This window comes from Antrostomus carolinensis, unplaced genomic scaffold, assembly GCF_000700745.2.
Source record: "Antrostomus carolinensis isolate BGI_N321 unplaced genomic scaffold, ASM70074v2 scaffold9675, whole genome shotgun sequence".
NCBI lineage: Eukaryota > Metazoa > Chordata > Aves > Caprimulgiformes > Caprimulgidae > Antrostomus > Antrostomus carolinensis.
This window is the reverse complement of record NW_010315694.1, coordinates 1-23,156: the sequence shown is the minus strand read 5'-3', so window position 1 is coordinate 23,156 and position 23,156 is coordinate 1. Positions and strand designations below refer to the sequence as shown.

Here is a 23,156-nt window from a genome sequence, read left to right as displayed (position 1 = left end):
TAATGTTAAATGAGATCCAATTGCACCTTCAGCAGACAGGCTTTATTCAACTACTTGTTCATTAAGAGGTGGTATCTGGTAGTTACATGCCATGCTCCATACTATTTAATAATTACATATTTATAAGTATTGTTAGACCAGGATGTTGGGAATCAAATAGCCACTCTATTGGGTTATTTGCTACTGCTGTCTTTTTATTACCACTGCAGATTCCTTCTGTATCTATCAGACATTTTAATATCCTTCATACCAATCTGCTATAGTGTAAAGTTTGTGGAAAAATAAGTTAGACAAAAATAATTACAGCCTACAAGCAGTATGGTACAGTCTAGTTCTTGCAGTTAAGACTTATGGGCCAAGAGTAACTTAAGAACAGTACCAGCCCAATGAGAACATAGTTCTAGAGCATTTAAAACAGAGAGATGTTGAAAAAGTCTGAATTTTAACTTCAATGCTGGAAAGTGAACCAGAGATCAAGAAACATATACACACAAATCTCAAGTGAAGTCTAGAAGCTCAAGCAATAACTATAGTTCACGCCCTTCAGAAACTGCTTTACAGAGTGTTCTTTGTTTTTTGGTGTAAGTGCAGATGTGAACTTAAAATAGTCTCTGAGCTTCCACTCATGCTAAGAGTGAACATATTCAGTGCAAACAACACAGAAGCTAATTCAATTTACAGCTCTCACACTAAAGTAAAAAGAAAAAAATGCTTACTAGTGGTATCTACTGTTTGTCTATCTCCTGTGGAACTTCTTATCAGAAGGTCAGGTGATAACACTGAATATCAATAAAAAGATTTGTTTGGCCAGCATTTAAACGTTCCCATTACTGAGATGAAAGTAAAATTATATTTTTAGGTCTAGAAATGGGCACAGAAGCCTTTTCTATGCTGAACACCTGGTGATCTCCATGCAACACTGATACAGCTGCAAAGACTTTAAAGGAATTTTCTTTTTTTTTTTTTTTTTTTCTTTTTAAGAAGTATTTACATACAAATCACAACATTGTCACCCTAAGGAGGTAAGTTTTATAGTAAAACCTGACTTGTGGTGAACGCCCAACAGCTGTCTAACAACTCATTCGCAATGCTGGAGTGCACTACAAAACTCACTACAAAAATCAGTTTTTATTCTTCATCTGAGTACCAAGAGGTTCAGTGTAGTTGCCAGCACTATAACAACACTGTTAAAGTCATTTTCTAATAAATCAATATTGCCAGATAGGTACAGTCAGTCCACAGATACAAATCTACCCAGTGCAAGAGAACCTAGCAACAAGCCTCAAAAACCTCAGAGGCAGCAACTTCTTAAGTCATCAGTTCTGAATTTCTTATGAATGTTGGGATTATCGACCGTGACAAGGTCAGGTGTCCAATGCGTTGACTTCTTTGGAGCAGAAATAATGCACGACTATTGCATTAGGGTATCGAGCAAATGCACTGTAAAGAGACAGAACACAAAAATCAACTGTCAATACACACAAACAAGAACATCCAAGTTGTGCAGAATGAGAAAAAGATGTTTACATGAAAGTACCACTTTCTCATTTAAATTACAGCCTGAATTTATCCTTAGGAAAAAAAAGAAAAAAGACAGAAGAATTCTATGGATTTTATAAGTTTTGTTCTTTAAAAAAAAAAAAAAAATGTCTATTTTCATTTCTACAGGCACACTTTACTTGGAAGTCACTGGTAATAAGTTAAAGACTTGATGATCTGCTGACATGCTTGCCCTTCAAAACCTTGATGAACTTCACAGCATTAGAAAAATTCTAGACAACCAAAGCAATGCTGCATATGCAAATTTAAATTCTGATGCTACATGTTACACACTAACTGCAAACAATTGAATATACACAGCAAGAAGTATATTTAGACCTATGTTCATTAGTACATTATGAAAAAAGAAACTTTCCCTATCATTGCGAATGCTGCTGATATCTCGGAAGGGTTCACATCGACAAGAGAAACAATGAGCAAGATAGTCATGTGGCATTTCCCTGGAGTTGAAAGAGGAAGAAGTGCAATCAAAATTTGCATTCTATACTAACCCATAATTACCTACTAGGAATGGCAGACAAAAAGTTATTGGCATCCAGGTACTAAGTGAATTAATTCTACTTTTAGATTTTCTATGATAATTCGGCTACAAAAGGTACATCAGCCAGGGAATCACAAAGCCATCAGATATAGGAAACTATTACACATGTATCTTAGAGATTCTTTATATCATCCTTCTTAATTCTAGTTAAGAAGCAGGTAGTAGACAGTATTCTTAGAAAATTTTCCAAATTCAGTATGAGAAGCTATTTTCTGCCTTTTAGAGTTGTGAAGTAAGAAGCCTTATGAGTTTCTGAAGGGATTTTATTCTCCTTTGTTGAAAGCAGGATTAAACTCTTGCAGTAAACTTCACCGACTACAGCTTTGATGTTTTCCCAGCCACCTAGTTGAGCAATGTAATTTGTAATTCAGTCTTCAAACATCTCCCTCATACTGCTGTTGTCTCTGTGCATATACACATTCAGAGTTTGGCAATATTCTTAGTTTAAGTGTACCAGATTCATACTTGATTCAGTTTTCCAAGCTTTAAGGTATATGTTCTCTCACCTGTTACCTATCTTCTTCTTACACACAGTGCACACCTTCTCCTCTGTAATAATGCACTTCACTTGCTGATGCAAGATTCGCTCCTCCTGGACCTAAAGAAAAAAAAAAAAAACAACCCTTGTTCAAAAAGCAATGAGACACCACAGCTCCCTTCTAGTCTGGTGAAACTGAAAACTGTCACAACATTTAATTTTCAGTGGCTATACCTATATTAACAAGTTGTACAGCACAAAAGAAGCAGGTCTGTAGAGCAGAGCAGGTGGTATTGAACACCCAACACCCACACTATATGAACTGCAGGATTTTACTTTCAAATAGTCTGGTCCACATACTAAGGCATTCTAACCACCAAGGGGTGTTCAGGTGAACTACTGAACTGCATCATCTGGTTTAGTTTATTTGAAAGAAATCCAGTCCCATGTTCTCAGAGATCATCCTGCAATGCACACCAGAGCATAACGAGTTCAGAGACTCACAGCAAAGACTCACACCTCATCCAAACTACAACGAATGTACTCAACATCTCCTGAAAAAGGGACATTCAAGCTACTTGATGCACATCTACTAATGTCAGGTGCTCTACAGCACCATCTAGAGGACACACATTCCTTATAATGAACAGTTAATTTAAATACTGAACATCTGTTTTAAAACACCATTGCAATAAATGGCAGGTGCTGGGTACGTACCCTCAGAAACTCTGCATGGAGAAGATTCTTGAGTACTTGATTAAATCTTTTCTTCTGAGCATTTTCTTCAAGGACTTTCTCCAAAAAGATTCGAATCTCACTAATCTGTGTATTTGCTGGGAGCAGGTTTATCGCCTGGAGCAAAATATGCTTAGTTAGGAAAAATTATAAAGGAATTATAAAGGAATAGAGAACAAAATAGAGTAGAAATTGAAACATTTAGCTTGACACTGCTACAATCTGCTCGCTTGCCTTCTGTCACCTCTCAGTACAAACTGAGTACTTAAAGTCTTTCTTACCTTGGTGGTATCCAGTTTGCTGTGATGTAGTTCCAAAACCTGCAGAGCAGCCTGCAGATTGGCTTGAGGCTCCAGCACTTCCATCTTGATTGGTCCCAGGCAATGAACACTAGGTGGGGAGAGATACATCCGGAGCAATGACAGATAGACCTGTTGCACACAAAAGGAAAGTTCTGAAACCACTACACACATCCACAACTGACAGCACGGTCAGACAGAACCCAGCGATGGTACTAGTAAGTTGTACCCACGCCATTCAAAATTCTGAAGTGCTCATTTTAACAGCTTTTACCTTAAAACAACAAAACCTGAAATGTACCAATGATGTTCAAAGCCTTTTAAGACTTGCATTCTACACTAAAATTTTTATATAAAAGTATTTTTTATCACACCTCCCTCATTTATTTTACGTAACATTTATAGCCTTTAGAAACCAACACTTCATTTGCCATTAACTTCTCTGTAGATGTATACGGTACACACACAGTATTTTGTCTTCTGAATTTAGATACAGAATATATGCTCAATGCCAGTGATACAGTAACATTATCAATAAAAACAAATTTAAAAAAAAAATAAAATAAAATAATCCGCCAGTCATCTAGTAATCCCTGAATTCCAAGCGCTTATACATAGGTTCTGTCCACCTACACAAGCACTGAAAAAAGACAGTCTATACAGAGCAAAATCTTTAAAGTCCCTAACATGGTATGAATAGTCTAATACATCTTTACTGAAAAGAAAGACTGCAAACATGAAGCTACTTACATCTTTGTTCCCATCTTTGTTTCTGTCATAATGTTTATGGCAGTAGCTAGAACAGAGAAGAATCAAGTGAAATGCAGGGACAGTTTTGGAACCCGGAGAATCAATCCACAGAAATTAACATTTAAATGCTTTGATTACTGAAGCCATCCAAGTTGGGTGACTGTACATCCAATTCTGATCAATTAATGAACTTGCAGAACAAGGTTACACCATTTACCCCGCATTACAATGCTGAGAAAAGGGAGGTTTGTGTAAGTCCCCCACTTACAATCAACTTAAAAAGCTTTCATGCAGAAATGAAATTTAACTCAGCTGTGTAAAAAAGGGAGAATTCTGCTAACTGAAGGAGCTTAACTTTGCATCTAGGCTAGTGAATGTCTCTCCAAAGAGAAAAGAAGCAAAGCAACACACAGAAGCTCACGAGGTAAGGACTAGTGGGTCACTGATGACAGTCATATTGCTCTAAAGTGCCATAACAGAAGTGTATGAAAAGGTAAACCTCAAGAGGACAGCATTATCATCTGTAACAAACAGATACCTGGAAAAGCCTAAAGGTCAAGAAAACACAGAAACCCAGAAGATCCCGAAGGCTTACAGTGTTCATGCTCCACATACAGCACATTTCAGTACACATCCTATCCACAGAGTAGTGAGCAAACTAGGTCTTAAAGAAAAAAAAAAAAAGTTCTTACTTTTCAGCCATGTTGGTGTCCTTCAAAATATGAACATAAATAAACAGAGCTTGCTCATGCTTCCCCATACGACCCAAGAGCAGAGCACGTTCTTCTAGGAGACCTAGTGATAGCATGAAGGATTAGTCAATAGCTACACAGAGAAATGACAACATAAGTTAGTGACCAGACTAACAGAAGGAACTATAAACTATAGTGTGAGCACAGATTAAAGTTACAATGAGACTGTAAGTCTACTTCACACTAGTCTCAATAAAATTTTATTAATTCTTAAGGAACTATAAGAAACAACAAACTTCAAATTTTTCATGAGCTATTCAGGCTCATGAAAAAGTCAGGCTAAATATTTCAGTGATGTGAGACACCACAAGGTCTTGAGCCAAGTTACAGGAATCCTGTAGAAACTGGTACACTCAACTGTGCCAGCAAAACCAGAGTTCGTATCCACTAGTACACACAGCAGTGGCTTAGTTACCGTGGTTCTACAGTAAGTGAGGAGGCTTTGCTGTACAATGCAGTAAGCTAGGGGTTGGTTGGGTTTTGGTTTTGTTTTGGTTTGTTTTTTTTTAACCTATGGAAGCTGAACTCACCATCAAAGGGGAAGTCACTAATTAGTCGACTAGGTTCATACCAGCTAGACTTCTCCAGAAAAAGCAGAAGTTTTTTCCGGTAATCCCCCAAGTCTCCTCCTTCCTCCCCAGCAGGCACTGGAGTTTTATCTACACAGAAGAAAATAAAATAAGCTACAGCATCACAACTATTTCACTACTCTAGTACACAGAAGAGGATAAAGAAACAAATAATTACAAAGAGAAATCAAATGTTGATGAAATTGTTACATGGGCTGGGATTCTGGTGCACCTGCCAAATTACTTCACCTCCCTAAAACACATCAAGTGGCTGGTTAAACAATAGATTTAGTTATTTAAGACCCTTCCCTACCCTTAACATGCAGAATTCAGGGAGCAGTAGCTGCCATTCCACTTAATCATAAACAAAGCATCCCTTAGTTCCTTAAGATCTCTAGAGAGGCAATAAACTAGACTTTCCTACAAACCCACAACTTTTGTTGTTCCAGTTCCTTCATCACTTGGGATATCTTCTTCTGGATGTGAACAGGGAAGGCTTACAACAACACACTGTGAAGGCTCCCCCGTGCTGTCCCATGCCCCTGGTCTTCCCACTAGAAAAGGCTAAACATACCTGCAGGGAAAGAATTGAGATACTCTTTCATTAAGCCCTGCACTTTCTCACAGTACAGCTGGATCAGACAGTTGTGAAAGTCTGCACCAGTTTCTTCCCAGACATGAATGATGTGTTCCTGTAAACACATGACCACGTTCAGTTAGAGACTCTTCCTCTGAGAAGTAATTTGTTATAGCAAGCAACAGTTCCATGCTTACCTTTACCAAGTTTGACTTGATGATTTCATACATTTTCATCACTTTTTCTTTGCATATAAGTTTCTTAACTTAGGGCAAAACTAGCATTCTCTAACACAGCATCAGGCTCCAAGTCTGGAGAACTAAAGTGTTACATGTAATATGTTGTACTGAATGTAACACACTAGTAGAGACTGAGTTCTTACCAGATAAGGAATAGTCAAGCTTTTAAAATTTTCTATCAAGAAACTGAGCACTTTGTCTCGTGGCAAAGCTTCCACTTCAGGGAGGTCTTCTGTAAATATCTGTTAAACAAAATTTTATTCACAGAATGGTGATTTAAGTGCACTGGAGCCCAGCATATCATCACACATGTCCAAAGAGCAAGCACAAGAGGTATTAAAAAAAAAAATCTGAGCAACTTATTCAGCCACTCAGAAGCTATCTCGCATCTGATAAGATTTAACAAACATCCCTGCTTCTGCCTTAGTTAACACTTCTTTTACAGTGCCCAACACCTCCCAAATACAGGAAGTCAATTATAGATCAAAGAGGGAAGGGAACATAAGAAAGGCAAATTACCGTTTGACATTTAAACATTCCGATTCTTGTGCAAAAAGCATGCTATCAACAACGTTAAACGCTGCATCAAAGGTTCCTAGCTACTTATAACAAGATAAGGTATTCCAAGAATGGAAAAGCATAAGAAAAACTGAAAGGCTGTCCTGCTCTATCTACTGATAATCTTACCAAAGTACTGAGCATAGAAAATATATTTAATTGAATTTAGCATTAATACATGGCTTCTTACATTGAGTTCTCTCAATTCTACACACCACACTAAGAATCTCAATGGCAAAGTGTTTGTTTCAACCACACTTACCTTCAGTCCATCTTCAGGAAAATCTCTCAGCACCCAGACAGAGTAGGAAAATACCAAGTGCAAGTTTTCCGTTCCTACAATACAAAAAGCAGCAGTGCTCCAAGTTAAAATCCTTAAGATCTAGCTATTCAACACAAGCAGATGCTTTCAGAGTCAGCAAAGCTTAATTTACAGAAAGAATCAGGTTCGTTTTTTCCCCCGCTCAAGCCAAGCAAATCACACATTCCAGGCTAAAGTCACAATTTCATTACTTTGTAAACACCATTTCAAACAAAAATTAAATCAAATACTAAGCACTACCAAACATAAACAATTCAGACCGAACCCAAGTTGCTCAGACCAACAAGTTCAGTTGTCTTAATCACATTCCAAAAGTCACAATTTATTTTTATTAGGGTAGAAAAAGCACTGTACTTTTCACTCGTGTAATTTCCTTCAGCTCGTTTCCAGCCTGCAAGTCTAACAACTTCTATAGCAAATGGTCAAAAACTACATAACAAATAATAAAGCATCATAGTACTGAAGTATCTGACATAGAAATTACATGACAGGCAATTACTTTCCAGCTTTTAAGAAAGTTTGGGACCTGCTTCTAAAGTCTAAAAGAAATTTAGCAAGCTGCCAAGATTTTTGAAGAGTATTCCAGACAACTTGGATAATTATAGGTCTTAAACATCATCAATCTCAGGTAAAACAAATGAACAGTCAACATAGGTCAATCAAGATGAATTTATCAAGATGAATAATTATTTTTTAAATAAGATTAGAAGTTTGTTTTGTAAAGTGGTAATGCTGAACATAACATACCTACACTTCTCTAAGATAAGTGACATTACCATATGACACTAATGAATAAGAAGTGTAAGAGAGACATGGCACAAACAGGAGAGGTCTCAACGTCATTGTAAGTTATGTATTATCATTGAATAAAATGTTGCTAACAGAAGCCAGCAGTTCTTAAAATAAGTCATTATAGAAAAAACATAAAACTTTGCCAAGAGGATAAGATTAGGAGATGAACATAAGTATTTCCCCTCAAACTATTCACTCCCAAATTAGTAGTGTGATACTTTTAAAGAGTCGTGCATTTAGAAATAAATAACATTATTAGATGGGAGGGGGCTATTCTCAAAAGTAGCAAAAACAAAAAAGGACTTGGGAGTTCACAATGAATAGTCAACCAAGCAAATTCCTACCATGATGCTGTGACCAGCAACTTCAACTGTTAGGTCATTATCTAAATCTACCTAAACACAGAAAATAAAAACTTCATATAGGATTCTTCACCTCAGGGAAGATACTACAAGCCCCAACAACTAGAAGTTGAACTTTCATCTGGAAAGCCTAAGCCAGAAGTTAAGACTTTCTTTTTGGCAGTGACAGTAAATCACCGCTGGAAGAAAATTCAAAACACTATGTCACATTTTCTACCAATGGAAATTTTTATCAGAAATAAGGAATATTTTCCAATAAGATACTCAAGTTTCAACAAGACGCTTGCGAACTAATCCTTTAAGTTTGCATTATGCAAGAAACCAGGCAAGATGATAAGGTTACCCTTTAGCTTGATAGTCTCTAGAAAGTTGCTGAACAGTAGAGTAACTGCTAAGCCAAACAACGGTAACACCTTCACAAAAACAACCCTCTCCTTCACACTCACCCAAATGCTGCAGATATTGCACTGTCCTTTCATGACCCTTCAAAGGTGAGTTGGCTTTCTTTGACTGATCCACCAGTACCTGTAATGCTTGCAGAACAACAAATAGGTTCATTCCTTTGTAACCACAAGTATTATTCCAACATCAAACACAATAAAGGGCATTACTCCTGTTCTACTACTGGAGACAAAACAAAGTTTTGTTTTAAACACACAGAGCAAACTGTAACAGGAACAAAGACCGAATTAATTGCAAGACATCCAGAAACAAAGTCTCTTCAGAATACTGCCTGCTTACTGAAGACAAGTTAAAACTCAATACTAGGAATACATGCTCCTATCCCTTCTCGTCTCCCCGCTCCAACCTCATACTTACCTTTCTCATGGAGACCTTTCTTCTCATACAGTATTATCAGCTCACTATACTTGTGTGCCTTCTTTAGTACATGCTCACTCTCCTCAATATGGCAGTGATTGTTCTCCAGACGTAGCAATGGTGCCACCAGTGCTACATTTGTCTGCAAGCAAAAAAAGGGAGCACTTAAACATACTTCTAAAGTGCACCTCCTAAGCTTAGAGTAGAAAACATGAGTTGGAAGAGAAAAAAAAGTAAGACTTATAGCATAGGAAATGATAGTTTAACAAGGCCCATCTTCATTTCCATAATTTGTGGGGACAGAAAGAAAACAGTATCAGAGCTATCATCTCCCTTCAAGAATAGAGGTCAACTTTGAAAAGCATCGCTGACAGCAAAGATCATACTCTCCTGCATTTAACAGTACAACGCAACACAAGAAGCATTCCTTTGAACTTCAAAACACACATGCATGGCCACATTCTTTTGACAGAGGCAGCAACCAGAAACATCTACTTTATTCCATGAAATCACTTCCTGAGCAGCGACCAAACCAGCTAACACCAAAGTTTCAGATTTTATTTTTTTTTTAGAACAAAGAGACAGTTGTGTGAGGATTTCTGAAGTAGCTCCTTATCCTCCTTCTTAAACATTTCAGTCTGAAATTCCAACAGAGCTTGCACGGTAAGTGAAAGGCCTCTACATCAGGCAGAAACTCACATGGAGGTAACACTTTAACAGGGTGGTATCAATGATTTGTAGCAGCTTCTTTTTTGATTTGATCGTTGGTGTTCCTTCCATGAGAGGTGAGGTACTGGACTGATGGTCAGAATCATTTAGCTTCTTCACCAGCTGACTTCGTTTCTGCCAGACATCAAATGAAATTTTAACAGGAAAAAGCCATTAATTTCTCCACCTCACCTCAGCAAATATAACCCACCAAGTAAAAAGACTAAGTTAAACCAATTTAATAACTTGCTTTAATAGTTTTCTAAAGAATTTTTATTTATACTATTAAACACATCACCCTTTCAACCACATTCAGGTGTATGCTTTTTTTTTTTTTTGCAAATTTATAGTTTTGCAAGATGTCCAGAGTCTTGAGAAAATAGTCAGAAGGAAACTCTGTTAACTTTAACAGAGACATTTTAGAGAAGTCAGGAGACATTTAAAACATTTGGAAAACAATTCAGGTTTTGAACTACTAAGCACAAAAACTGTCCTCCTTCAGACACAAGCTTCCTTTTAGTCTAGTAAGAATGGCAACAGAACAATTCACATTCCAGTTATAACAAAATAAAAGAGGACACAAAGTTACAGTATCCACTACCTCTTGTTCCATGCTTTTGACCTGTCTCCTGGACAGAGTGTCCTCCACAATAGTCACCAAATAAAAACAAAATATCAAGAGCTCAAGTCCTCTTCAGAAGGCTACTAGAAACAAAATACTGGACTCTAATTCAGATCTGGTCCATAAGTAAATTTTGTCCAGTTCTCATAAAAGTCACATGTGATGTCTGCCACATATCTGTGGGGCACCTCATGTCTTCCAGTTCCCCTGCTTTCTCAGGAGCAGCTGCCATAGTTTCCAACCGTGAAGACAGCCCATTAGGGCTAGCATGACAGAGCTGCATATACAGCTTCCTACACATCAAAGTTAACCAAGAAAGTATGCTAAAACTGAATAACCCTGCTCTAAAGATAGCCATAGGAGCACTCACTTGAGTTAGGTAGTCTATCAGAGCTAAATGTGCCTTCTCCAGCTCTGCCCCAGAGAGCCCTGGCAGTGGGTTGGGATACTGTAGCTGTTTCCTGTAATCTGTGGGCAGGAGGTCAGGATACAAACCCATCACATGAGTGGGATCTACGCAAAAAAAATAACTAGTATTAGTAACCATTCATAACATTATTTTTGCAAACTCTTAAATGTATGTAACCTTTGAGCAAGCTTAGCTTTCCAACAAGCTGTCTGCAGTCAACTTGTATCGCCACAAGGTTCCAGATAACAGAATTTCCTTGTTACAGAAAAGAAGCTCAAACAAGGCAAAAGAACCACGAGAAAGACTGTTTCAAACTCCAAGGACAATGAGTTCCAACATGTGCACCTGGCACATCTGGAGGATAAGCCATTATTATAATCCTTTTACTGCTCTTTTGTAGAATCCTAGAATTAACAACTCTGACAGTAGGACAGGATTTCTAGGAACAAGCAATGTTTTAAAAGATCTACTGTGCTTTTGAAACAAGAACAGAATAGCACCATCTGTAACTAATGAGCATCCGAGTTCATGGAGTTTAAGCAAATTCAAAATTACTGCCCTCTAATTTAAGTTCAAAGTATTTTGAGTTCTCAGTCCTTTTCTGTCATTGTAGTTTTCCAAAGTAAATATGATATCAAGTGGCATCAAAACAATTTTAAGTTCTAGGTTTAAATGCACAAGGATGTGCTGTCACCAATAAAAGAATCTCAGTCTTAAGCACTGTCCTATGGTACAGTAGTATGTTCAGGTGTTCTTCCAATAATCCTAGTACGAACCAAAGGAATGGCATCAGAGACTATTTTGCCTTTCAAAACCACAGTAAAGTTTCCTGGCTTCAGCAGCTTGGTCCGTCAAACAGGAAACAGGTTAAAGACTCAGTATGGTCTGAGTTCAAGGATTTACCAAATCTACAGGTGTTCCTTATTCTTTATTCCAAGCTAAAAGTAGGCTTTTGGCAGCTGTTGAAATCCTCAGGTTCAAGGGTCTGTGCAGATGCTATGCATGCTGCCAAATAGCCTACAATACAAATATATTCTCCAAAAAGGGCAAATTCATTATTTAACTGAAATCACTGACTGAAGTTAATTAAGTACTATAACCAGTTTCACAAAAAAAAGAGCTAAATAGCTGCCTAGGCTATTTGCCATTCACAAGGGACCGGTCTGCACAAGATTCCACTGTTTTAAAACAACAAAAACAAAACAGAAAACAAACCAAAAAATGCCATACAATAGTCTGTGAGCTTCATTTCATTCCTCCTAACCTGGGTATCTCAATGCCAACCCAAGCATTTACCTGTACCAAGCTTGGCAAAAACTTGCATGGATTCATCAAAGCGCTTCTGGCAGAAGAGGTTGAAGGCAAAGAGGTTCTTTATGTGGTGGATTTGTTGTCGCTTCTCACTATCTGAATCATCTTTCATTTCCTACACACATACAAATTGATGAACATTAAAAACTCTTGGGCCTCACCAATGAGAAGGAAACACTCTACAGAAATAACAGGATTATTACCCTTTGGAAAGAGTAGGAAGAAAAAGGGTCATCTTCCAAAGTGAACACCTCTGATGGCAATTCTCAGATGCTATGCTTATTGTGTCACTGAGATAACCTGGAAGGTTTGAAAGCTACCTCTGGTTATCTATACACTGGCTCTATCACAGCAACTATCTCATCACTCATCTGGCTTTTCAAAAAAAATTTTTTTTCAAGTTAGCAATATAAAATGCAATTAATTCATTTTAATGTAGTTCCAGGGAAGTTTCTGGAAACCAGAAAATCCTAAAACAGCAAGAGCAATATAATTAAACATACTGCTTCATCATCTCTAAGAAATTACTAGGTTTCAGAAGTAATATGGAGGGCCACTACAAAAAAACCTGGTCATTTGACAAAACGAAACACACAAAGCAAAAAAGTTTACAAGCAGTCTAAAGACTTTGAAGTCCAACTTACTTTGAAGTCTAAAAGAATGTAACAGATTAAACAGGTAAGAGAGATAATCTTTCACATACAAAATGGCATCTCAAAACCTAAACCACAGTAGATCATTATGGAGAAATGTCAGTACAAAACTAAAACTTAAGTCAAAAAAGGCTAGAGTTCACCAGTTTGTGCAAATTGGACAGTAGGGAGGTTAAACACTCCAGACTAGGTACAGCCAAGCAGAAAACAAACATCCCTTTTGTGTACTTTTGCACAAGCGCATCCGCTGCAAACCCAAAGGTTTTTGAGTACTTACGGCCAACTGCAAAGCCAACTCAAACTGCTTGTCCTGCAGAAGCTGCTGGATCTGTGTGGCTATGGACACTGGAATGAGCCGCCAAACAAAGTGATTACTTGCCACATATATAATATTCGTGCTGTAAACAAGACAAAAAGGTCAGTTACTAAGTTCCATCACTGAGAATGTAGCAATACCCTATCTGGAAAAAAAAAAACAAAAAACCAAACCTGGTTAATACACACATAGATCAAGCAGATACAAGGACAACTTGAGCAATACTGCAAAGTAAAAAGGAGAATGATGTATCTCCAGTGATAAGAAATTCCCAAAGACACTCAACTCTTACCATTTACTCCTCAAGGTATGGCATCTACCCATCTGTTCATAAAAAACAAGGGACTGCTTCAATGCTACTTCTTAAGCTGAGGGAGTTAGAAAAGCTCTTCCTCTCGCCGTTTTTCAGAGTGCTACCATACCCCCAGACAGCCTGACAAAAGTAATACTCTGTTATACTCAATACCCTCCAGAGGTGATGAAGCGTGGTCTCTGCAGCTCGATACTCTGTACTAGCAGCCGGGGTTCAAAAGTGCGGATCTCCACGTACCTTGGCAGAACAGCAATGATGTAGGGAGGCTGGTGTTCTATTAGTGAAACAAGAGGAAAAAATCTAAGTTGATTGTTCTCAAGTATTCCTCGAAACAAGCCATGACTTAAAGTAAGGCTTCTCTTCAATTTCTTTTTGCCCTTGAAATGTGCCCCTTTTTCGCTTATTAAAAACAAAACTCAATGCCCAACACTGACAGCAATTTGCTAACAGATTACTACTAAACCAGGTTGTTTGTTCATCTTTCAACATAAGGAATTTCTGTGGCACTTAGATGCCCAGAACTACAGTGCTTTAACACACTACCTTCCATTTCAAATCCTGTCCCTTTATAAAAGATATGCAATACTCCTATTTTCTGAGGAGGAGATAGGCATAAAGACTACAAGCAAAGAAGGGGAAGAAACAAAACCAAATACATTAAACATACCACAGAGTACAACCTGAAATAACTCAGAAATTGTCACACTCCAAATCTAGGTAATTTCTAAATACCAGGAATGTAATAAGTTTGTCATATGCAAAGGAGGAAAGAAGCAAATTTTAAAAAATTACTGCAATTTCTCACCCATGGCTATAGGAATATCTGTCCAATTCAAGGCACATTTCTGAGTACAGATCCCTTCTTCATTGAGCACAACTGTTAGATCATCTTGGCCAACTGCAACTTTTCCATCTGCTACAGGAGCCACCAATGGTTCCAGCTGCTTCCCTGTGGGAAACAGTTCTTTGATGGATCCTTTTCCATCCACCTAGGATAATAAAGAAAAATTTAAACCTGTTTTTCAAAATAACCTTTATCTCAAAGCTGCACAAGACAAAAGCCAAAAATCTCCTAGGGGGATTTACAATCCAGACTAATCACTAACAGTACAAGTGCAATTTTAAAGAGTAGCAATAAAATTTCCTGCATATCATCATTTATCTTGCTTATATATTATTTGGAAATAAAGAATTAATACTTTCATGTCCAAAATGTATGATACTGTAACAATAGCTGAGCACACAGTTCATACAGGTTTATAAAATGCATAGCACAGTAGCAACATCAGCTAAAGTGTCCGAACACTTCTTGGTGTGTGTTGGACACTTTAGATTGGCCACCAGAAGATTTCATTCAGGCCAAAACTTTAACAAGTTTTTATTCTAGCACGAGTGAGCATTGCCACATAAAAAACTAATAAAAGCCTAGCAACCTGCCTAGCCTTTTTCCTCTGTCCTAGTCACTCATTCTTGTGCCCACATGCTGTCCAAGGAACTGAAACCATTAAAAAAACAAAAACAAACAAATCCAAAGAGCTGTTTCATGAGTTGATCTAACAACTCACTGCCACCAAAACAATCCTTTTCCTTCAACTCCAGCTACATGTTCCTACTGCTTCCCTTACATTACAGCTCAAGCATTCTTATGAACAGCTAGTCAGGAGAAAACAATACCATAAGCATGTGTATTTTTTCTGCCTATTTAGTGAAAGGAAGCCATTCAAGAATGAGTCAGTCAAGCACCAAAGCGAACACAAAATAGACACTTGGACAGCAAGTCCCCACTCCGGTTGCTTAAGCAGTTGCACAACCGCTCATATCACTAGAATGGCAGGAATCAAAACCTAGGAGAGGGCTGAAGAAAGGCATCACTTCTGTCAGCAGTGTCAGTTTGAAGTGACTGTAAAAATTACTGTGTGGTTTTCCTGTCAACTACAGATCAGTGGTGCCACCCATGTACATACATGTGCACCTCATCTTCATCTCATTTTCCTATAACATCAGCAGAAGCCAGTTGTAAAGGCAGAAAAGAGAATCAAATAATAGCTATCAAATGAAGCAGAAGTGGAAACTGTAACACTAAATTAACAACAGCTAGTTTAGAGATTTTCAAACTGAAAGGACTACAATTCAGCAAGAGAATCAAAAAAAAAGAAAAAATGGTTAAACTCCACTGCCTGCTTGGTATTTTTTCCCCTTTTAGCACTATCTCCTTTCTTAATACATTAAATAAAATGCAAACTGAGCTTACACAGACTGCTGCCAAACCAAAATGTATCTTCTCCAATGTATTTTTTCTGCAAGAGCTTCAAACACTGGTTTCAACATGAAATAAACAAAAGATCACTTCCTGACAGAGCATCAGTTTAAAACGACAGACTTAGACTGTCCTTTCCAAAATCACATATAGCAAGAATACCAGATGCTGTTTTTTGTTAAGTGTCTGTTAGCTAAAACCCCAAGCACAGGAGCAGCCTCCATACTGTCTACTGATATCCAAATCTTTTTAAACACTGTATTCCAAACCCCAGTCTTACCCGTATCAGGTAATAGTCCCTCTTGAAGCCTACACAGATGGAGTTTTCACACCAGGCCATAGACTTTGGTACATCAGGTACACTGAAGTCTCCCTGAGGAAAACAGGAAAAACAGGTTAAAATGGCTATTACAAGGCAAATCTGGCAAGAGAGTGCAACAGGCAGCACCGTTTTTGACACCATATTGCCCACCACACACTCCTGACTTCTGCTGTTCAATGGCAGTATTCAACTAAAAGACTAGATTCATGCACAGCAAAGAGGTGTGCTCTGAGTTAGTTGGTAACTTCCTAGAAGAGCAGCGTAGCTGAAAAATTCTCTATCCATTTCCATCGGTTATTTTTATCGTTCTGGTATTGACAAGTACAGTTCTCTAAGCTTGTTGTCAGTAACTTAATGACAAACCTGGAAATCTCTGGGTAGAAGTGGACCTGTGTCCATAGTGTTAGTGTTAGGTATATATTTATAGAGGCTGCACATTAATATATTTCACTGACTTACAAGTGTACTACAACCAGAATGTTAAAATATAGAACACAGTCTTTGATTTAATTTATGAAACTGTATTAACGTCATTAATTGTTATTTCAACCACGTATTTTCACTTTTATTTGCCACTTCCTGGTTAGATCACTGCAAAACCAATTGGAGTCAATGCTCTGAAAGTCAGTAGTGCCTCTGAGTAATAGGGACTGCACAGCAAGCAGTACAGAGCAAATACCCTCCCTGTTGGGGCATGCTTAGACTACAGAAACAACACAACTCACCTGCAGTTCATGAAACTCCCTGTCCTTCCAAAAATACAGTTGTAGTTTCTTCCGCACTGCCACGCACATTCTCAGCACTTCTTCCCCTGTATCTGACTGCTGTGAAAATAGACAGGCCTAACTCATAGGCACTCATAAACTAAGAGCCAAGTAAGATAATACAAGGCCAAAAGAATTCTCAGCCTGAAGCAAAGCTTTAGGGAATGCCCTTCTGGCATGGATGAACATAAAAGGAAGTAGATAGAGAAGGGGGGTAAGATACTTAAAAAATGAACTTTGGGAAGGAATGACACCAAGGAAGTACAAAAAACCAGAAGAGCACCAGAGACATACACACACAAAGAGAAGATAATTAGAGAGTTATCAGCCCAGCCCTGAAGAATAGTGTAAATAGCTTGAACTCTATGCAGTATAGGGAGAGGGGAGGAAACGGAACAATGCAATGCATGTGTTGTACTAACAGATAACATTAATAGCTGTTTAATATTTGAGCCTATTGGGAAGGCTTTCTTTCCAGACAAGAAATACTAGCAAAGTTAAGTGCCTGTACACACAACAATAAGGCACTTTGGAACGACCAGATTTAAAGGTGCTTTGAAAGACATCACTGTTTTTAACACCTAGAAAACCCTAAGTATTTATCAGAAAATATTTAACACTAAGCTCCTATGGGGCAAAGAGATAGAAGTATTGATGAAGAGCACTTAAGCCATCTCCGATGGTTATGGATAAGGTTTCTGAATGACATGGGTAGGCTGGGAAACTCACTTGGATAGAAATGGGTCACTTAATAAACCACAGCATATGAACAGAGGATTGCTGTACTTTATGGAACCATTTTATGGCCGGAATCTGTGGGACTCCTTGGGCCAATACAGTTTAACAGAAACTACAATGTAACAAAAGCAGTGATGGAGATGCCTGGTGAAGGGAACCACTATGAGCTAGTACACTGGCAATTTAAGGGAAGGGAATGGCTTTTATATTGAAGAGGATCTTTCAAAATAGAAGACAGTCAAAGTTACTACAGGACAAAAATGCCTTGAAGTTTTGTATCAGAAGGTTAAAGGCTGCAATCACAAGATGAAAAGGAAGATACCTTATGAAGCAAAGGCAGAAAAACAAGATGACTAGATTAAAAAATGTTACCTTAAGCAAAACTTCAACATCCAGTAGGTACTAATTTAAAAAAGCACTAGTACTCAAGCAACTTGCATGTAACATAAAATTAACAAACCTAATCTATACAGCAACAGAAAAAAGTTGAACTTATTACAATCAGTAAGGACATCTGTGCCACTGTATTCCTCCTCTTACCTGAAGATCACAAGTGAAGAGAGATGCACCTTTTGCCTTGGAAACCGTGGTGATTTGTTGAAATGTCAACAGGTCATGGACATAGATGTTATTTTCTGTTTTAAATAAAATTCCAATTATTATTCAATATTTAATACATGTAGAGCTCACTGCTAATTCAAAAAAACTCATCACATTTTATGTTTACGTAAAAAGAACTTGTGAAACTAAGAGCTGCAAGAAAGGAAGAAGAATGTTTTCCCAACAGCTGAAAGGTAAGTGCTAAGGCATGTACAAATGCAAGACAATAAAGGCAGAATAGACGACTAACACCAGCACTGGTAAAATTAGATGAAGCAACTGAGAACAGAATTGCTTCCTCTGGTGCCAACCAACCAGAGGAAATGGGAGTAGAAGGGACAGCAAGCAGGCCAGAGTGGAGCAAGTTGATAATGGAAAATTATCAACTGTATGAACAAAGACCATTTTGAACTGGCTCATGGAATTAGCAGAAAGTGAGCAGCTGCAAACGCAGGGTGCTGTGGTCAAGTTATTGTACGCACGAGGACGCAGGCAGCAGAAATCTACACATGCTGGAGGCGGAAGAGCCGGGACTTGGAGATCGTAAAGAAGGGAATAGCCACACAAGCGAAAAAAGACATAGGAAGATCGTAAGGTTAAACAAATACAGCCAGAGATAAGCAAACTCAGATCTTCCACAAGATGGTAAAAGATCACCATCTGCATATACACTGAATTTGGTGTAACACATCAACAGTAAGTTTCATACACTAAACAAGTTTGGACAGAAGTTACAGCCCCTATCACATGGTGTGCACAAACATACACATGCATCTATGTATATACACACGTCAATGCAGACAAACTATATATATATATACACGTGTATATACACACACACTTTAGCGCACACATATATTTTTTCATTTTTAATCACAAAATTTAGCATTAATACTTTGTTCTCCAAGTTGGCTTATGACAAGCAAAGCTGCTTCTCCATCTATGCTGCATAATGCTTCCTCTGCAAAATGAAAAACCCTAAATCTTACACAATGGCTTTTCAACAAGTAGACTACTATGTAGGTGTGTGGAAAGAATGCCACATTCAACAAAGTAAATGCATGGAGAAGAGCTCATTAAATATTAAAACATTTTCTTCGCTTACCTAATAGACTGACCAGAATTTTAAACTGAGAAACAACGTGAATCTGAAAGAAAGAATTCTATTAGTGACTCATTCATAAACTAAACCTCTGAACAAAGCTTGATTATAGATAGTCTCAAGAAAAATCATTTTAGATACCCTCAAAATAATGAAAATAGCAATGCAGCTATCTATGCACAACCTTCCCCCAGCTATTGCAATCCCTTTCACTTACATCACAAGCTAGCACATAGAACTTGCAACCTAAGCTGGTAAAACAATTCTATAACAAGCGGTATGTTACTAGTACAGAAGTACTTCTAAAGGACATGCAGAGTGCTGTTGAAGGAGGCTACATAATCTCTGAGGCAAGGGCTTTCCTAAGTATCAATATAATTGGTAAACCAAAGTTCTCCAAAAAAAAAAAATAAATCCAACAGTAGTAAGACTGGCAGTAGACAAGCAGTTACTTTAGTTCTCGATTAAAAATAAGAATAATTATATTCACATTTCTACAGCATTTTATCTGAGAGTTAAATTATATCTTACTGTCTGTTGGTGTATTACCAAAATTTTTAAAATATTCTGAGTCAGAGCAGCTGAAGATTTACTGCAAATGACGGTATTTCCATAAAAGCCAAAAATAAACCTGTAAGTTCCAATTCTTTGCTTTCTGCTTTTGCAACCAAACCAAGCTTATTCCTATTATGGGAAGAGTAGGCAAAAACACCAGGTTGTGCTGCCTCTACAAGAATCTATAGTTTTCAGGAAATTTTTTAAGCTTAGCAGAGATTCCAGAATTACAGTTGATGTTTCATTTCTTATCTGAAAACACTGGAAAACTGCCCCAGTATCAAGAAGATGGTATTTCCTACCTGCTGAATCTTTTTGGAGAAGTTCTTGTTGGATTTCTCTAGTGTCACTTCAAATCTATTGCAACCTACCAAAAACATTTGAGAGAATATGTAAACTGAAGTTGCCCTTAAATTTATGACTGAATAGATCTTACACTAAATAGATTATGAAGAATTATGAAAGCAAATGTGGCCACTTAACACTAGAAGAATGACTCTTCTAATTTATCTGTGCTATCTTTTACTTGATAGCTAAATGCATCAGAAGTTCTTCTACACAGTCGGGTGAAAATTTAAATTACACTTCTTGTACCCATCTGAAAACCTCATCAATAGTTATATTTTTGCCTTGCTAGAATTTTAGACTACAAGAATTACATTCAAGTATTCTGAAACCCAGAGATACAAAGACACCCATAAAGACTTCAACCACACCAATCAAATATCAGCAATTTAAATTGCTAGGGAGCACATCACTGCAAAGTAGACAAGGAATAAACACTACATCACAAGGGTTTAAAAGGAGTTTTAGGGATAAAGACTTACAGACACTTTCTGATGACATAACCTCTCCTGGCATTGATGCAGAAAAGGGGGAGAAATTTACCACGTGAGATAAGACACTAGCAACTCAAAACTAGCATGTTCTGATTGGAATAGACGGCCTACAAGTTTCAGAAAAAGTAAGGTGAATTCAGTCTCTAGAATCCAAGTAACTACAAATGAACATCTTTCCAAGAGCTAATGAACTTGGAAATAGATGCTTGTTTTTTTCCTTTCCTGTCCCACACTACATTACTGTGTTCAATAACATCAGTTTCTACATAATAGTAGATAATGCAAAATACAAATCTGTTTAGTGAAAATCAATTTTAACTAAACCAAAAATAGAATAGTTCTTTTTATGGCGTCTCCAAAAGAGACTATGAACACATACAACTGTAGAAGAGGCAGGGAGAGGAGTAAATACACAACATAATTAGTTAGGAAGGATGCCTCTTCCCCATCCTTTGACGCTCGCGGACCCACTAAACAAAGTTGCTCTTTCACTAATCCAGTCCTACATTAACAGAAGACAAACATCAAACCTCTGGCAGCTAGCACATTGTACTGCTTTGATGCACATTTATGTCCTGTATTCACAAAAATTACACTAATTCACTGTAAATTCAAACATATGGAGACATGATATAAAATGTACTTTAAAACAGGAAAAAGGCTGATACTACTTGCTATCCTTCTCGCACATCTGATAAAAGCTACGTACATTTTCACCGAAGATCCCACACAAATATTCATTAAATTCTAGGTAGGAAAAAATCAGCAATTAAACATATTTGTGTTAACAGCACTACAACCTCTGAAGTACAGGAAATAAAAATAACATAATTTCTTGTGCCATTCTTAAAATCAACTTACCTACGTCTTTCTTGATCCTGTAAAGAAGAAGATGCCCTTGTTTGGTACCAACAAGGAGCCATTCCTCTACGAAGACGGAGGAGAGAAAGAGTCTAATTAATTTCAACAAAGACTGCCTTTCCCAGACAAGTTACATTTATCAGAACACTTGGAAACTTGTTTCAAATGCCCAAGAGGACCTTATGTGGCAACTACATGACTCCTATCATCTCTCTGGTGGAACTGCTTGGAAATAAGCAGCTTTCATTCTCAGGAGAGAATGGCCAAAGATCACGCAGTAAAACAGAGAGTAGAGCCTAGACATCATATTCCACTTGTTCATACAAAGGTAAAGAAGCAAATCATTGCATCTCTAGTGCAATCAAAAGAGGCAATAAACTATTCTTTAGACATTACTATCTCCCAGAGAGGAACAGTGCTACACAATGGGAAGAACTGTCAGGAAAAGAAACAGGAAGTTCTATGTGGGTTTGTTTGGTGGCTTTTTGTTGGCTGCCTTTTTTAAGTAGTCAATTTTTTACAAGAACTCTCTGAAATAGTCAGCTATGCCTGGAAGAACAGTGCTTAAACAACATTTGAATTGTTTGCACAACCAACAGTCAAAGACAACCTTTCTATATACAAACTCCATGACAGAGTTTTAGACTCTTCTTATTTACAGCAATTATAACATAGAAAATGCATAGAATATTTATTGGGTCATGAAATATGACTGAAATTCTTCCTCCTTACTGCAGATCATAGAGAAAAGAAGCATACACAGATACTTCTTTCTACATCTACTACTCCCTCATTACAAATACCTGTATTTGAATAAAATTTTGTATTCCTGCAAGACCTTTCTTCCACTATTTAGCAGAAAATTTGTAGAGACAGAATTACACCTCTTGTTACACAACCACACTATCAGAGGCCTGTGGGTTTAAGCTTTTTTTCGACTTCAGCAAAATAAATGCTTTCAAAGAGATAGAAGATAAAAGCCTCAACACATGAATAAACTATCTTCGCATCTTCTCTACTCTAGCACAAACAATGCACGTTTAAACACAGTACTACTATTCAGGTTAGAATTTTGTTCTTAATACAGATTAAAGGGGTCACAACTGCACAGTGTCTGTAGGGTTTTTTAATGATCAATTCTGTGGTATGGCAGCACGTTGGATGGAAACTGCTCCAACACTTTGAAAAGCTTTATCACTACCACAGCTGGTGCAATCACCTGACCAAAATCTCGACTGTCAGGTATGCCCAGAAACATAACCTACATTTATATATCGCTAACACATGTAAACAGAGTCTAAGCCTAAGACTGGAACGTATCACTGGCCTTACAAGATAAATTTTAACCAAAATATAGGGAACGCTTTTAGCAAGAAACAGCCGACCCACGGCTGCAGCACTGGAAATGACGGCTGCCGCCTCCTCCTCCTCCC

General features: G+C 37.6%; 1 protein-coding gene across 1 annotated transcript; it reads right to left on the bottom strand.

The window, feature by feature from the left end:
* Window positions 1–1,091: 1,091 nt before the first annotated feature.
* On the bottom strand, window positions 1,092–21,784 carry VPS39 (VPS39 subunit of HOPS complex). Its single transcript, XM_010168031.2, has 25 exons — window positions 21,724–21,784; window positions 20,851–20,883; window positions 20,326–20,390; window positions 19,472–19,514; window positions 18,307–18,401; window positions 16,990–17,088; window positions 16,223–16,315; window positions 14,491–14,674; window positions 13,839–13,959; window positions 13,334–13,454; window positions 12,389–12,518; window positions 11,054–11,196; window positions 10,053–10,196; window positions 9,354–9,495; window positions 8,981–9,067; window positions 7,321–7,394; window positions 6,644–6,742; window positions 6,259–6,376; window positions 5,646–5,774; window positions 5,056–5,158; window positions 4,364–4,409; window positions 3,596–3,745; window positions 3,297–3,431; window positions 2,608–2,699; window positions 1,092–1,440 (listed from the first exon to the last, which is right to left on the bottom strand). The coding sequence occupies exons 2-25, from the start codon at window positions 20,867–20,869 to the stop codon at window positions 1,365–1,367; spliced, it is 2,508 nt and encodes an 835-aa protein (XP_010166333.2). The 5' UTR covers window positions 20,870–20,883; window positions 21,724–21,784; the 3' UTR covers window positions 1,092–1,364.
* Between the last annotated feature and the right edge of the window lie 1,372 nt (window positions 21,785–23,156).

Bases quoted from the DNA above. Each gene is read 5' to 3' on its own strand.
- VPS39 (XM_010168031.2), bottom strand. The intron at 16,316-16,989 runs GTGAGTTGTGTT...TGTTTTCCTCAG, and splicing joins GGGAGTTTCATGAACTGCAG to GGAGACTTCAGTGTACCTGA. The intron at 6,377-6,643 runs GTAAGAACTCAG...ATGTGTTTACAG, and splicing joins GCTTGACTATTCCTTATCTG to GAACACATCATTCATGTCTG.